This window comes from Musca autumnalis, unplaced genomic scaffold (genome assembly GCF_047663935.1).
Source record: "Musca autumnalis isolate F117 unplaced genomic scaffold, ASM4766393v1 scaffold_1, whole genome shotgun sequence".
Classification (NCBI taxonomy): domain Eukaryota; kingdom Metazoa; phylum Arthropoda; class Insecta; order Diptera; family Muscidae; genus Musca; species Musca autumnalis.
Genome location: NW_027411644.1, coordinates 11,798,672 through 11,814,416, shown reverse-complemented (window position 1 = coordinate 11,814,416; position 15,745 = coordinate 11,798,672). Strand labels below are relative to the sequence as shown.

General features: G+C 32.7%; 1 protein-coding gene across 6 annotated transcripts in view; it reads right to left on the bottom strand.

Moving 5' to 3' along the window:
- The window catches only part of tacc (transforming acidic coiled-coil protein), a 141,379-nt gene extending 131,181 nt beyond the window's left edge, over positions 1-10,198 (bottom strand). For 2 of the 6 annotated variants that reach the window (XM_073966160.1, XM_073966261.1), the window contains exon 1: positions 9,779-10,129. In XM_073966160.1, coding sequence (XP_073822261.1) covers positions 9,779-9,937 — 159 coding nt within the window. In that variant the 5' untranslated portion in view covers positions 9,938-10,129. Of the gene's footprint in view, positions 1-9,778 lie in introns of all 6 variants that reach the window. The other 4 variants (XM_073966144.1, XM_073966136.1, XM_073966301.1 and 1 more) reach the window with 4 other exon arrangements.
- Between the last annotated feature and the right edge of the window lie 5,547 nt (positions 10,199-15,745).

The window sequence follows — 15,745 nt, the reverse complement described above, 5'->3', positions numbered from 1 at the left end:
CACCAAAGCACCTATAGACAAACAACAACAAAACAATGTTGTGTATCAGATTGAATGCAAAGGTAACAAAGATGAAAGCTGTAATAGAATATACATAGGGACAACAAAAAGAGCGCTTAACATAAGAATGGGGGAACATAAAGGAGACATTGAAAAACAAAAAGCAACAACTGCCCTTGCACAACATTCACTAAGCACAGGCCACACTCCAAACTTTGATAATGTCAGAATTTTGGACAAAGAGAGGAATGAGAAAAAGAGATTACTTATTGAGAGCTTAAGAATACAGCAGAACCTAAAGAGAACAATGAATTTGAAAGAAGACACCAACAATATTAGTTCAAGTTATGGAGTTGCAATAACTTAATCAAGTGCAATAAACAAATGTGATATTAGCTTTAAGTTGTGTTATGTTTTTTATGTTTTATTCTTAATATAATTAATGTAGCGCTTCTTAAACCCTATATTGTAAGTTGTTAATTTGCCTTATAATTCTGTGTTTTTGTACTGATGAAAATTGTAAAATTTTATTTGAATAGACGAATTCCCCTGAGGACGTCGCCAAAAAAGTGTCGAAACGTCGGGAAGAAAGCAATAAAATCGTTTGTTTTATTTGCTAAAATACGAAGAGGTCAATAAGCTGAACAAAATTAATAAATAACAAAAATATTTGGCCAAAAACAAAACAACAAAAGGACCGATATGGTTTATCTTCGAATTTATACTATGTTTGGACAAAATATTACGAAGGCCAAATTTTGGAACGAATCGGCAGATCCGGTTGGTTGCGTTGCAACCACTACACACGGTGCCATAGGGGCTTTTTACATCTTTCAGGTTATTTTCTCAGGAAGTATGGACTTGCCCCTGATGAATCAAAGCGATTCGAGAGTAGGTCCTAATCTGAACTTATCCGAAATTTTGTGTGGGAGGTACCGGAAGGAGTGGACCGATATAGCCCATCTTCGAACTTAAACTAAGTTTGTTCAAAATATTACGAAAGCCAAATTTTGGACCGAATCGGTTGATTCATTCGAGAGTTATCGTGCGCTCCAGCCAGCCAGCCAGACAGACGGACGGACATTGCTCAATCGACTCCAAATTGTCTGAAACACATTTCGTCCAAACATACTTGGACGATGAGGCACATTTTGCCCGTATAGCATTAGCATAAATGCTGAGGGTATAACAAAAGGATATGTAATTTTTTGATAGTGCTAGGAATTGCTCAAGTCCTATTGAGGCGCCTATTCTAGGTTCAATTTGAGGAGGAAAAGGAATGAACATTTTAGTTGACTTCCGTATCTCGTCATTTGCTTTGTGTTGTTTAAACTTCGTCAAAATATTTCAGTTGCACACTCATGCATTGTTCCTCGAAAATGCAGCTTAATGCATACAAATGATGCATGTTTGCTTTTTACCTGCATTAAAAATGCGTATTTCACTTTCACTTTCCCCAATTTCACAATTTTTAATATCCAAATTTATGTCCAAAAAGGGAATATTTTGTTCGATTCGGCGAGAATATTCTACAATTAAGTAATTCTAGCAGTTTTCAACGTTTCAATTTCACTTTTCAAAATTATTTTCTGTGCGGAAAATTCCGAGGGAATAATTTATCATAGCCCTGATAATACTTCACACATTTGCAGTCATTTGCCAAGCAACTGACGATACGGAAGTCAGCCTTTTTATTGATGTGTTTTTTTTTTCTGGCCGCCTGTTGCATTTTATTTTCAAAAATAAATTTTGATTTTCAAAATTAGAAAAAATCCTTTTTTGAGTCACCCTGATTGTTCCGAAAGTAGCATGGACTCATCCGGCAACATACAGATAGAGGTTGACAATGCATCATCAACGATGTGCCACCAGTTTTTCGCTAATAGAATGTAAATCCCAACCCACATGTCAGAAATCCATTATTCTATCTAAAAGGAAGCTGATCGGGTAAAGCAGCACTTGCGTAAGCTCACTTTGGCTACAAACACCTTGAGAACTTTGAATAACAGGCCGTGACTTCGCTCAAATTGAAAGATGGAAAGGTTCAAACAATCGAAGAAGAAGCGTGTTCAACCCATGCTTATCAGTTGTGATGATTGCAGCCGATAAAACAAGCGGGAATAACAAACAGCTAAATGACAGGTGAGAACATGTAGCCTAATAATTAGAGTTGTGCCAAAGGAACTATTTGGAACTATCTAGTTCCTTTCGCAGTTCCAATGGCCCACATTTTTTCTTTGAACAAACTGCGTATACTTACTATCACACGTTATATTTCATGATGTTACTCATACGCTTTGGAACTAGTACAAGGAACTAGGAACTAGATTGCCCAACTCTACTAATAATCGTTGATTTTTTTAAACAATATTTTTGAGCGACCTCTTGACCCATATTCATGGCTTTTTAAAAACTCATTTTGAGTGACTTCTGTCTGGACCAATAATCGTGGATTTTTAAATGAATAGTTTTGAGCGACATCTTGGCCAATAATCATAAATTTGTTAAAGAATATTTTTGAAAGACTTCTTGACCAATTATCGTGAATTTTTAAGAATATTTTGAAGGGCATGTAGATCAATAATCGTGAATTTTTCAAAGAATATTTCTGAAAGACTTCTTGACCAATAATCGTGGATATTTTAAAGAATATTTTTGAGGGACCTGTTGGCCAATTATCATGGATTTCTTAAAGAATATGTTTGAGGGACCAGTAGACCAATAATCGTGGATTTTTGAAAGCATATTTTTGAGGTACATATTTGTAGACCAATTCTTGTTTATTTTTTATAATAATATTTTTGAAGGACTTCCTAACCAATAATTGTGGATTTGTTGAATATTTTTGAAATGCTTCCTAAAAATAATCATGGATTTTTTAAGTAAAATTTTTGTATGACCAATACAATCGTGATTTTTTTAAATAGACCAGTAGGCCTATTCTGTAGCTTTTTAACAATCCGACAATCGACAACGTTGCCGACACTAAAAATTGTTTGCAGTAAAGCGCCCCATACACTATCAAATTTTGATGTCAACATTTGTAGTAGTATGTGTACATTTTTCAAAATATGAGAATGTATGTGTGTATTTTATGGATTGAGGAAAATCAAAACCCATCTAGCATTTGGAAGACTGTTTTTCCAAAAATCACATTGAGGAGTCTTTTTAGAGTCCTATTGGTGATCAAAAATTGATTAAGTCGCTTGTATGATCAGAAAGGGACTCGAAAGTGACTCCCTGTAATGATTAAAAAGAGTTTAATTAAAAATACAACAACAAATGTGTATGAATCACAAATAAATCATTCAGGTGTTTAAAATATGACCATTTTTTTGTTATTTATTGTCACATTTTGATCATCTGGAAGATTGAAAAATGCTTAATCAAAAAAGGGTCATACAGGTGTTTGAAAAGTGATTATAATTATGTATACTCTGATCATATTTTGAACAGTTAGGTGATTAAAAACTGATTGCTTTGTTTTATTTTTATTTGGTTGTAAATAAAAAAATAAAATTCTCATATACACTTTCTACAAAATTTTGATATAAATGTAACGTATAATATTAAAGGTACAGACAAACACAACAGGTTTTGCCAAGTGAAATGAAGAAGCAGTATACTAACCACCAAGCAACATAAAGGATAATTAAAAGACATAACAAAGCAGAAAAGACTATAAAACAAAGGAAAGAAACAAAGAAGAATAAAAAGAAAATTTTTTTAATTTATTTCGTCTAACAAAAATACTCATAAATGACTCCCTAAAGACTCATAAATGATTATAAACATGACTCTAAAAATACTCGAAAAAGGGTCCGAAATTAATCAACAAAACACCAATAAATGATTGAAATACGACTCGAAAAAGACTCATTTGTGATTTGTTTAGAAGAGTCGCCTGAGGTTATGTTTTCCTACCGACAAAGGAGTCATTTATGATCAGAAAATGAGCTCATATTCTAGCTTTTTAATCGTGCAGTCGGATCAAAAAAGACTCGAATTTGATTAAAATTTTCAAAAAATGCTGACTGGGAATAGTTTTGATTTTCAAAATGAAACCCAATCAATCCGATGAATATGGTTTATTTTCAAAATTGTCAAAAAGAAATTTTGAAAAAAGAAAACATTGTGTTTGGGAAGAAATAAAAAAGTTTAAGTTCATTCGTTTTTTAGAGGAAAATTTGAAGATTTCGCTTGCAGTTTGAAGGCTGATTGAATGCTTTGCTACACACTTATCAAGCACACACGTACAGAAGGAGCTGATCGGATGGACAAGCCAATTTGATAGTGTATGCCATGCTTAACGATTGTGCTATTCTGTAAAAATGTTCTGTGTTCAATGGTTTACCGCAAGATCTTAAGACATTCAGTGGCTCCTTAATCTGTTATAAAAGGAAGTTATTTGAATATTTCAATCGGAGTGATTTTGAAGATTAATAATTTTTCGACTAGTACAAATTTTTGTTATGATTGTTATTGTTCCTTATTTTTAATATTGCTTAGCTGATTTACTAAACAGATCTTCATATTTTCTTTAATTACATCCTGTTAATGAATTTTAAGACTATTAATTGTAATGTATTGTTAGTTTTAAGCTTTTGGAGTAGTGTATGTTTTGTAGCTTTTGGAACCGCTCTTGGCCCTATGGGCTAGGTTCCCATTTATGAAAATAAATTGAAATTGAAATTGTCTATAAACATTCAAATGCTTTCAATTTTGAATGTATTCATAAACAAAACATACACACAAACCAAAGGCAAATCCAATGTTGAACATTTTTGTCGATTTTTTAACAACTACTATTTTTGTGTTGTTTTAAAAACGAGATTTTTAACAAAAGTTGTTGAAATTTGTTTTCAGAATACAAAGGTTGTTAATTTTGTTGTTAATAGGTGTGTCTTTTTACTTACTAAATGTTGCTGAAACAATTTTTTCAGCAACTTTTCCTTTATACAACTGTCAAAATTTGAAACATTTGTACCCACAAAATTTGACGGAAGGGGTTCTTTGCGATGACGTGATTTCATGTCATCTTTTGCATTGGTTCAAAGGAAGTCGTGAAAGATCCGATCTTTTCATTAGGATTTGAACCAATGCAAAGGAAGTCGTGAAAGATCCGATCTTTTCATCAGCATTTGTACCCATTCCATCGATCCAATAGAGATGATGTTTGTGTTTTTATTTACACACCTGTTTATTTTCATTTTGGTATGTTCCAGTACTGCAAAAATCTACTAATTTTTATTATTTTTTTCCGATAACATAAAGGAAAAATTGTTATCGTAGTAAAAATAAGTAGATTCTTGCAGTTTCTGGAACAGACCAAAGTTGTTAGAACTGTCGTCGTGATGTTGTCTTACATTTCCTGCATATCAAACAACTAAAACCTCTAAACAATTGGTATTATATGAAGTCCCAACCATCGAGCTAAAAATAGAATCGGGCTGCACACATTTTATTTTAAAAGTTCCCTTGTCTGTTCTAAATCTGACATAGAATGAAATCAATCAAATCTCGCTTCTTGGAATTTGAAAAAAAAAAAGTCCGAAACGAAAAGGAACAAGAATCTGAAAATAAAGAAGAAACTACTTTTGGAAAGAAACAATTAAAAATAAATTTAAGCATAAATGGTATTTTCCATAAAAAGTCTCTCCTCCCCGTTCGTTACATTTTGTTCTTAGAGATCCCTAAAGCAAGCCGGGTTGTAGATCCCTACATATTTCCGTCACTAAACAAAAGAGTATAAATTACCAAAATGTTGTTATAAAATAACAAAATTATAAAATAAAAGTAATTTACGAAATAAAAATACTTAAAAGAGTGCATTTGGAGTCCATGTTGAAATCTGAACTAGTGATGGGAAGATACTTGAAAAAACCTTTTGTAAGATGAAAGAATATCAGTTGCGGAGAACGGAGGAAGTAATCTTTTGCGTTGCAGCGGTGGTGATTACATTGCAATTTTGGATGTAAACTTTTGAAAAACTAAACTGATAAATTAATTGTAGCTATTTCATGAATTCGTTTGAATTAATAAAGAGTTTTGTTTTTTATGAAAACCATATTTCAATACAGCATTTTCATTTTCCAAACAAGACATGAAAATTTCATGCCAAGGGGTTGGTGAAAATGACATGCCAAAGCATTGGTTAAAATGACATGTCAAAGCATGGGTGAAAATGACATGTCAAAGCATTGGTGAAAATGACATGTCAAATCATTGGTGGAAATGACATGCTAAAGCATTGGTGGAAATGACATGTCAAAGCATTGGTTAAAATGACATGCTTAGGATCCAGAAAAGAACGTCATCTTTTGGGGTCCACGTTCATATAAAATTCATCGATGAAGATGCTAAAAAGATGACATGCTAGATCACTTGCACCCATGATTGAATGTCATCTTTGGCATCGAACATTTTGCTGGGTAATAACCCAGCAAAATTTGACGGAAGGGGTTCTTTGCGATGACGTGATTTCATGTCATCTTTTGCATTGGTTCAAAGGTAGTCGTGAAAGATCCGATCTTTTCATTAGGATTTAAACCAATGCCAAGGAAGTCGTGAAAGATCCGAACTTTTCATCAGCATTTGTACCCATTCCATCGATCCAATAGAGATGATGTTTGTGTTTTTATTTACACACCTGTTTATTTTCATTTTGGTATGTTCCAGAACTGCAAAAATCTACTAATTTTTACTATTTTTTTCGATAACATAAAGGAAAAATTGTTATCGTAGTAAAAATAAGATTCTTGCAGTTTCTGGAACAGACCAAAGTTGTTAGAACTGTCGTCGTGATGTTGTCTTACATTTCCTGCATATCAAACAACTAAAATTTCTAAACAATTGGTATTATATGAAGTCCCAACCATCGAGCTAAAAATAGAATCGGACTGCACACATTGCTATTTTAAAAGTTCCCTTGTCTGTTCTAAATCTGACATAGAATGAAATCAATCAAATCTTGCTTCTTGGAATTTGAAAAAAAAGTCCGAAACGAAAAGGAACAAGAATCTGAAAATAAAGAAGAAACTACTTTTGGAAAGATACAATTAAAAATAAATTAATTAAGCATAAATGGTATTTTCCATAAAAAGTCTCTCCTCCCCGTTCGTTACATTTTGTTCTTAGAGATCCCTAAAGCAAGCCGGGTTGTAGATCCCTACATATTTCCGTCACTAAACAAAAGAGTATAAATTACCAAAATGTTGTTATAAAATAACAAAATTATAAAATAAAAGTAATTTACGAAATAAAAATACTTAAAGGAGTGCATTTGGAGTCCATGTTGAAATCTGAACTGGTGATGGGAAGATAATTGAAAAAACCTTTTGTAAGATGAAAGAATATCAGTTGCGGAGAACGGAGGAAGTAATCTTTTGCGTTGCAGCGGTGGTGATTACATTGCAATTTTGGATGTAAACTTTTGAAAAACTAAACTGATAAATTAATTGTAGCTATTTCATGAAATCGTTTGAATTAATAAAGTGTTTTGTTTTTCATGAAAACCATATTTCAATACAGCATTTCCATTTTCCAAACAAGACATGAAAATTTCATGCCAAGGGGTTGGAGAAAATGACATGCCAAAGCATTGGTTAAAATGACATGCTTAGGATCCAGAAAAGAACGTCATCTTTTGGGGTCCACGCTCATATAAAATTCATCGATGAAGATGCTAAAAAGATGACATGCTAGATCACTTGCACCCATGATTGAATGTCATCTTTGGCATCGAACATTTTGCTGGGAATTATTACAAATTATCGAGTACGCAGACAGGCATAAAATTAGTTTCTCGAAAAAATAACAATATCGACTGTCATTAAAAAGTTACAGAATAGGCCCACAGTAATCGTTCATTTTTTAAAAAATATTTTTGAGGGACTTTTTAAACCTATAATCGAGATCTGTTAAAGAAAATGTTTGAGGGACTTATAGACCAATAATCGGGGACTTCAAAAAATAAATCTTTTAAGGACTTATGGACCAATAATCGTGATTTTTTAATCAATAGCTTTTGGTTATTATAGAAGAATATTTTTGAGGGACTTTTTAAAGATTTTTGAAATAATATTTTTGAGGAACCAAGGGCCAATGATCGCGGATTTTAATATAACACATTTTAAAAGTATTTTTAAAAGAACCAGCAAGTATGTAAAATTTTATCTAATCTTAAATATAAACTCTTTAAAATCTGATACAAAAATTTTGTTCGTTTTAGCTGAGATTTGTTCCTGTCCATAGGAGAAAGTCTTAAATCCCCGACCCAAGGCAGGCTATATGTGAAACAATTTCGATTTAAACTAAACTTATGCAAAAACCAAGGGATTTTTTTACTTTCGGCGAACAAAACTTTTGTTTAAATAGAAATTTTTATCATCTATCCGAATACAGTGCGTATATTCATCTTATGGCATATTTTCACTTAATTGCCGTTTAAGGCCAGATCTTAGATGGTCAGCGATAGCGTGAATACTTTAGTTTACTTCGTTGTAGGTCTTCCATAATTGATGCATCGTTCAAATGAAAAATTTGTATTTTTGCATTTTTTTAACAAACATACTTTGAGCAACAAATGCTCTATATTCAACCCCAGAGATTAAGATTATCCTGGTTCCTTAATTGGAAGCAACATATTAACCCTTCGTTGGACACCGATATTGTTTGTCACATTCGTAACACATGAGTCTGGCCAGACCCATGTAATAAATATAAATTTTTTAGTAAACTTAATTAATATTTTCGTACAAAAAGTTGTAGAATATGTTTTAAGGATCCTAATCTTACAAATATAATCGTTATTTGTCAAAAAAACATACCGAAAAACACTAAATTTAATTAATTTTATCAAGGTAGTAAAAACGGACATATGCCTATGGAGTAAAAATTCTTACTTTTCTTGTCTCTATGCTCGAAAATCCTATTTATATATAACTTCAATACACTATATTTTATTTTGGGGTATTACTCTGAATGAATAGGGTCTATTTTATAAATTTACAGCTTATTGCAGTGCAATAACGATAATATCAATAGGTAAATGAGGGCATATGTCCTAAGGACTTTCTTCTAATTCATATGGAGAATCCTATATTTGAACCATTCCACTCCACAAAAAGAGCATAAAGGCTTTGTAATGGGTTTTATTTGTCCAGTTATGTGTAAAATTGTCTAAAATACATGTGTAACCCTATTTCCAAGGGATTTTTTTAGGTTGTGGTACGTACACTGATTTCAAACCCATCTCCTACTTTTGCGACCTTTTTACGAGCAATTTTGAAGACATGGTAGGGTGAAATGCGACAAATTTCATAAAATGGTATTCATTCTGTCAATAATTTAGAAAAAACCAATTTTAAGAAAAATTTTGGAAATTTTTCAATAAAAAATAGGTGGGGTCTGGCCAGACTCATGTGTTACGAATGTGATATGTATGTCAAAAAATCCTTGTCGCTCCTTTTCTGGTGATCCTTTTGACTTCATGTTTCTTTCGTTGGAAAGGTAAGAAAATTTCATGAAGCTACCTGAAATCTCAGGTTCATAGCTTTATTTTAACCCAGTTTAAAATGCAAAATAAAATGAAAAAGGCCTGGCTAGACTCAGGTGTCCAACGGAGGGTTAAACAAATGTGTCGTATGTTTAAATTATTGCTTCTTGCTGAAGCAACAAACAACAGATCAACAGATGTTATTGTATTGGTGTTAACCTCAGAAAAGAAAAACATATGATCATTGGAATAACTTGCAAATTAAACTAAAAAAAGACTTACCAAACCCTTATTATCGATGCTATTCAATTCCTTGAGTACAGATCTACTGGCAAATAATGAATTTGCAGATTGCATGGCATTAGAAGAGGCATCTCCTGATGAGCCGGCAACAGCACTATTACCACTTACATTGAAATCATTTGCCGCGGAAAAACTCATTGTTCTTTATTTGCAATTATTTCAGCAAAATATCAATATTTTTACAACACTCGAGTCCTTTTTCTATTGTTCTTCTTTACTTCTATAGATATTCACTGGATTTTTGCAAAAATCTAAGTTATTTTAATAGATAAATTGCAAAAAATATTGGCTTCTACAGTAATTCCCTCGCAGTTAGATTTGAAAAAACAACAACTAGTGGAATTATTTGCAAAGCGAAACACACAAACACTTTCTCATCATGAAATCAGGGCTGCCAATAGTTGGGGGAGAAAAAAGTCAACGAAGTAAAGAACTTAACGAAGGTTTTATAGATGAAAGATAGATGGCACAACCAACAGTAAAGTAATATCATTTATAATTGTTTATTCTAAAAGTAATTATGGCATTTTCCTAACTAAAAGTATGTATGAATAATAAAAACCACTTCTAATAATAATTAATAGTACTAAAAAATACTACTATAATCTTTTATTGTCATAAAAACGTCAAAAATGTTTAAGATACGAGATTTTGCTATACGACAACTAGATGTCGCCTTACAGTAAGGTAACAATGATGCCAAGTTTTGTTTTGTAAATTGCATCACTGAAAGTAGAATTTGACGTTTATTGCTCAGCTGTTCTGTTAGTCGTTGCACCGCCTTTTTGCGGGAAATACAAGTAAATTGTTATAGAAGAGTTTTATTTTAACAAAAACTAATTAAATTCAATTTTTACGTGTCGCGGAAGATCTGTGTTAAGAATTGTAAGAATATGAATGCTTATAAAATATGAAAAATACCATTAATGTCCGTTTGCATGAAGGGAATTATAAAATTGTCGGCAGTTGTGTTATCGTTCATATGCACGACGTTTATGAAATGATTGAGAGGAAATAGCGGTATAGTTGCAACAGATGTGTGCGGAAAATATCGCGATAAACCAAAATAATAAACGTTAAGAAAGTGTGTTATTTCAACAAAAAATAATAATAAAAAAAGCATCTCGTGGAAGATCTGTGTTAAGAATTTTATAAAATTAAACGCAATAGGAAAATACTAAGAACGTTAATTTGTATAAAACGAATCTTTTATGTCGGATTTTGTGTGATTGTATGTCTATTCACTGAATAATTGAAGAAACCGGATGAGAGAATGAGGATATAATCGATCTAACGGTATAATTGTAAACATTTGTGCGGGAAATATTGCAAAATGAATTATGCCAAAATTAACGTTATAAAAGTGTTTTATTAAAAAAGAAATGTTTTTACTGGATTGTTCCTATTTGTATGCTGTGTTTATTTCAGAATTAATCCTGGCCTTTTGTATCCAGAGGATCGCCAACATAACCCATAACCTAGGGTGTCACTTTAAAGTTGAAAAAAAAAAATAAATAAAAAAGTAAGTATTTACATGCCGTGAACTACAGGGTGTTTTTTTAAGTTTGATAGAACTTTAAATTGTAAAAAGTAACACAAAAAATTAAATTTTGATGAAACTTTTTTTTTTATTTGTTTCAGTATACTCTGACAAATCATCATGAATAGACTCACGCTTGAACAACGCTACGAAATTATCCAAATTTACTTTGAAAATCAGTCGTCGATTCGCGCAACTTATAGATGACTTTTATCGCAAAATTGTGTTCAGCGATGAGGCGCATTTTTGGCTTAACGGGTTTGTTAATAAGCAAAATTGCCGCATATGGAGTGAGACCAATCCACAAGAGACCCTACAGACTCCATTACATCCAGAAAAATGCACCGTATGGTGCGGTTTTCACGCTGCTGGCATCATCGGACCTTATTTCTTCAAAAATGAGGCCGGAGCTCGGGTTACGGTCAATGGAGATCGTTACCGCACCATGATCAATGATTTTTTGTTTGAAAATACGGAGGAGATGTGGTTTCAACAGGATGGCGCTACGCAACCATCGACTTATTGAAATCAAAATTTGGCGATAAGTTGATTTCGAGAAGTGGACCTGTCAATTGGCCTCCAAGGTCGTGCGATTTGACACCTCTCGATTATTTCCTGTGGGGCTACGTGAAGTCACTGGTTTATGCTGATAAACCAGCAACAATTGATGCCTTGGAGGCCAGCATTGTTCGTGTTATTCGTGACATACGGCCAGCAGTGCTCGAAAAAGTGGCCAAAAATTGGACGTCAAATGTTAATGTCACGTATTGATCTTTCGAATAAAAAAAAATTTGATTACAATTTAATTTTTTGTGTTATTTTTTACAATTTCAAGTTCTATCGGGCTTAAAAAACACCCTTTATTTATGTCAAGAATTGTATCAAAATATATGCTAGGAAATATGAAGAATAGAAAATGAGTTTTAAAAGTGTCGGCTGTAATTGGAGATACCGGAAACAAGGATGCGTCAAATATTGTAAAGTGACTTATGAATTAACTTTATTAAAATGTTTTATTTTAATAACAGTAAGTATGTCTTGTAAAATGTGTATAAAGAATTTTATGAAAAATGTATTAGGGGTAGTTTACACTATGTGTAAATGTCATATGACATGAAATTTCCCATCATCATATAGTGGCCAAGTTGTGAAATATTGGGGATTTTCCTTACGCCATTTACTTTGTGCGTCCAAACCAGAAAAATTGTAATAAAATTACGTCTGCAGATTGAATGCGTGGGTAGATATGGAATGTTTTTATTTCGTGTCATATGGTAATGATAGATAGTGTAAACTACCTCTTAGATAGCGTAAAAAATACAAGACAAAAGCTTCGTTCCCGTACTTTTTAATAGTAAAACTCGTAAAAGTGAGAGCTGTAAAGAAATTGTTCTCACATAAAAGTTTTTTGAAATAGTTCGGGAACGGAAAAGTGGAAAATACGTCAAAAAGGCTGGAACAAATGTCAAAATCGGAGTACCAGCCAATCAGACGCCGGCAACCACGTTACTCATTTTTACACGCTCAAAATTGTATAGCTAAAAATTTTTAAATCTAGGTCCACACTAGCGTGAATTTCATTAAAAAATTTCATGAAATTAGGTGTTCTTAAGTCGAATTCCCCACTACAGCAAATTCATGATTTTAATCTACTATGGAGGTCGATCTAGAGACGCATAATTTCATGCAATTTTTCAATGAAATCACTCTAGTGTGGACCGGGACTAAAGAGAGCGTAATTCAGCGCCATTTTTGTTTAAAAAGGAGTGAACATTTTACAACTTTTGTTCTGGAACAAAGCTATTAGTTTCTTACACCGATTGCCTAAATATTTATTGGGAAATAATTTTCCAATAAGAAAAAAATTATTATCATATCGATTTAATTGATTTATGCATATATTTTAATAAATAAACATACCTGGGGATGGATTTTTGTTCTATGAAAATTTCAGTGTTCGAAAAGAAACAGTACACTAAAATAACGTACCGCTCCAAGTACGGTATCACTAAAAAATATTTTATTGTACCGTACCGGTACACAACCACTAAAAAATATTTTAGCGTACCGTACCGGAGCACAACGAAAGTCGTAGTGAACCGCAGTCGGTACACTAAAAAATCGTTGAGTACCGCATTCGGTACACTAAAATATCGTAGTGTACCACTGGTCGGTTCACTAAAAAAATAACGTACCGGTAATGTACCACACATGTGTTTTTTATTTATGAGGAAATATGAATTGCTATATGCAAGTACTAGCAAATGCCCGCTACTTCGTATGCGGAAAGGAAACGAAATATATATAAACAATATTTAATACGGGAATGGTGAATACTGGAGATTCTGTTGTACTAAGACCTATTTTTATTACCAATATTTTTTCGATTGTAGTCGGAATTTAAAAAAAAATTGCCGTATCGCATCCCTACACAGCTACCATATTTTTATTTCGAATTTCCAAAACTACGTATCATATTGCAAATTTCAGATTTGACTCCTGGTTTTACCCCTTCACTAACACAGCATTCTCTTCCAGTACGAATTTCCAAACACTAAACTTTATCTCACCCCTTCACAACAACAATCACGCACATTCACAATTCAAGGTTCTAGCTTTAGCGGTTTCGTCCAGAACCCGAATAGGTCCGTTAAATTTTCGGCCACGTTTTCGTATATCCCCATATAACGGTACCTCTCGACTTAGTGTATTTTTAAAGAAGAACAAATGTATATTGTCCAATTTTCTTTAAATTTGGACCTTGAATACTCAGAGGATATAATAGTTTAAATTAAAAAATGTCCACTTCAATCTACGTTTATTAAGAGAGATATTTTGAAGATTTAGAGTATTTTGAAGATCTTCTGCTCATTTTCCAACCGAAATTCGAAATTTGTGGCATGAAAGGTTAGAAAACTTCTTTACAAAAAATTGTACTTAATGTGCACCGGTATGTCAACCGTATATAACGGAAATTTTTTTGAAGGCATTTCAATTCAGGATTTTTTAATATCAGGGTTAAATACCTTCTAGTTAACAAAATTGTCGCATTGGACCACGTTTTCAAATTTACATACCAAAGCGGTCAGAACAAAAAACATTTTTTGAAAAGATACTTCACGTTTGACTACATAATTTCAGTACATTATTTAGAAACTCCTTGGCGTTAACATCAAATCAATGGGGCAATATTAAGTACAATTTTTCATACTCAGAACTTTGTCTCAAACTTTAGAGCGATCTTCATAACAAATATTTTTCCATTACGTATTTTTTGTACAAATAGCGTATTTTTAAATTATATAATCCCAGCTTTGTTCCTACACCCAACACTAAATTTACTACCTTAACTATTTAAAATGGTTTTGGTATCAACATGTTACCCAACTTTTCCTACACATAGGTAAACGTTTCAAAAATTACTTCCTTATATTCAACATATATCCTAACCCCAATTCAGTTTTCCAGTTTTACCAGTTCCACTGAAACCCATTTGAGGACTATTTAGTAGTTTTTCTATAAATAAGTACGAATTTTCAAAACCTCCAACCTCCAATTGCTAATCTAATACCGAATTTCAAAATTCCAGTTCTACCCTTTACAAAATCACAAATTGTACAAAATTCTATACCATATAGCAAATACCCAGAGGTACCAAATTTTGTACCATTTATCACTTTTCGTACACGATTTTCCAAAATGTACTTTCATATCTCAGCTCTATCCGTTCACCTAAACCCAAATTAGAGCCAATGTAGTTCCATTTAGCACTTTTTCATAAGTACGAATTTCCAAAACTACCTCAATCCTATACTCCAACAGTAATCTGTTCACGCAAATACAAATTGTAGCGAATTCCGTACCATTTAGAAATGCTTCGTGCACATTAGTACGATTTTCCAAAGCTACCTCCATATCTCAATTCTATATTCCAACGGTAATCTTAATTCCAAATTTCAGGATTCCAGCTCTTCAAATCCAAATCATACTAAACTCACTACCATTTAGGACATTTTGACCTTTGGTACATCTTTCTTACTCTTCATCAGTGACCCCCATTCCAAATTTCAGGATTCCGGCCCTATTCGTTAACCGATACCCAAATTGTACTATATTTAGTACCATTTAGTATTTTTCGTATAATTTTAATTCGAATTCCAAAAACCTTTCTTTTTTACTCTCCATCAGTGACCTTCATTCCAAATTTTAAGATTCCAGCTCTATCCGTTCACCCAAACCCAAATTGTACTAAATTTACTACCATTTATTACTTTTCGTACACTTATAGTTCGAATTCCAAAAACTTTCATTTTTTACTCTTCATCAGTGATCCTCATTCCAAATTTCAGGATTCCAGCTCTATCCGTTCACCCAAATCCAAATTGTACTAAATTTAGTACCATTTA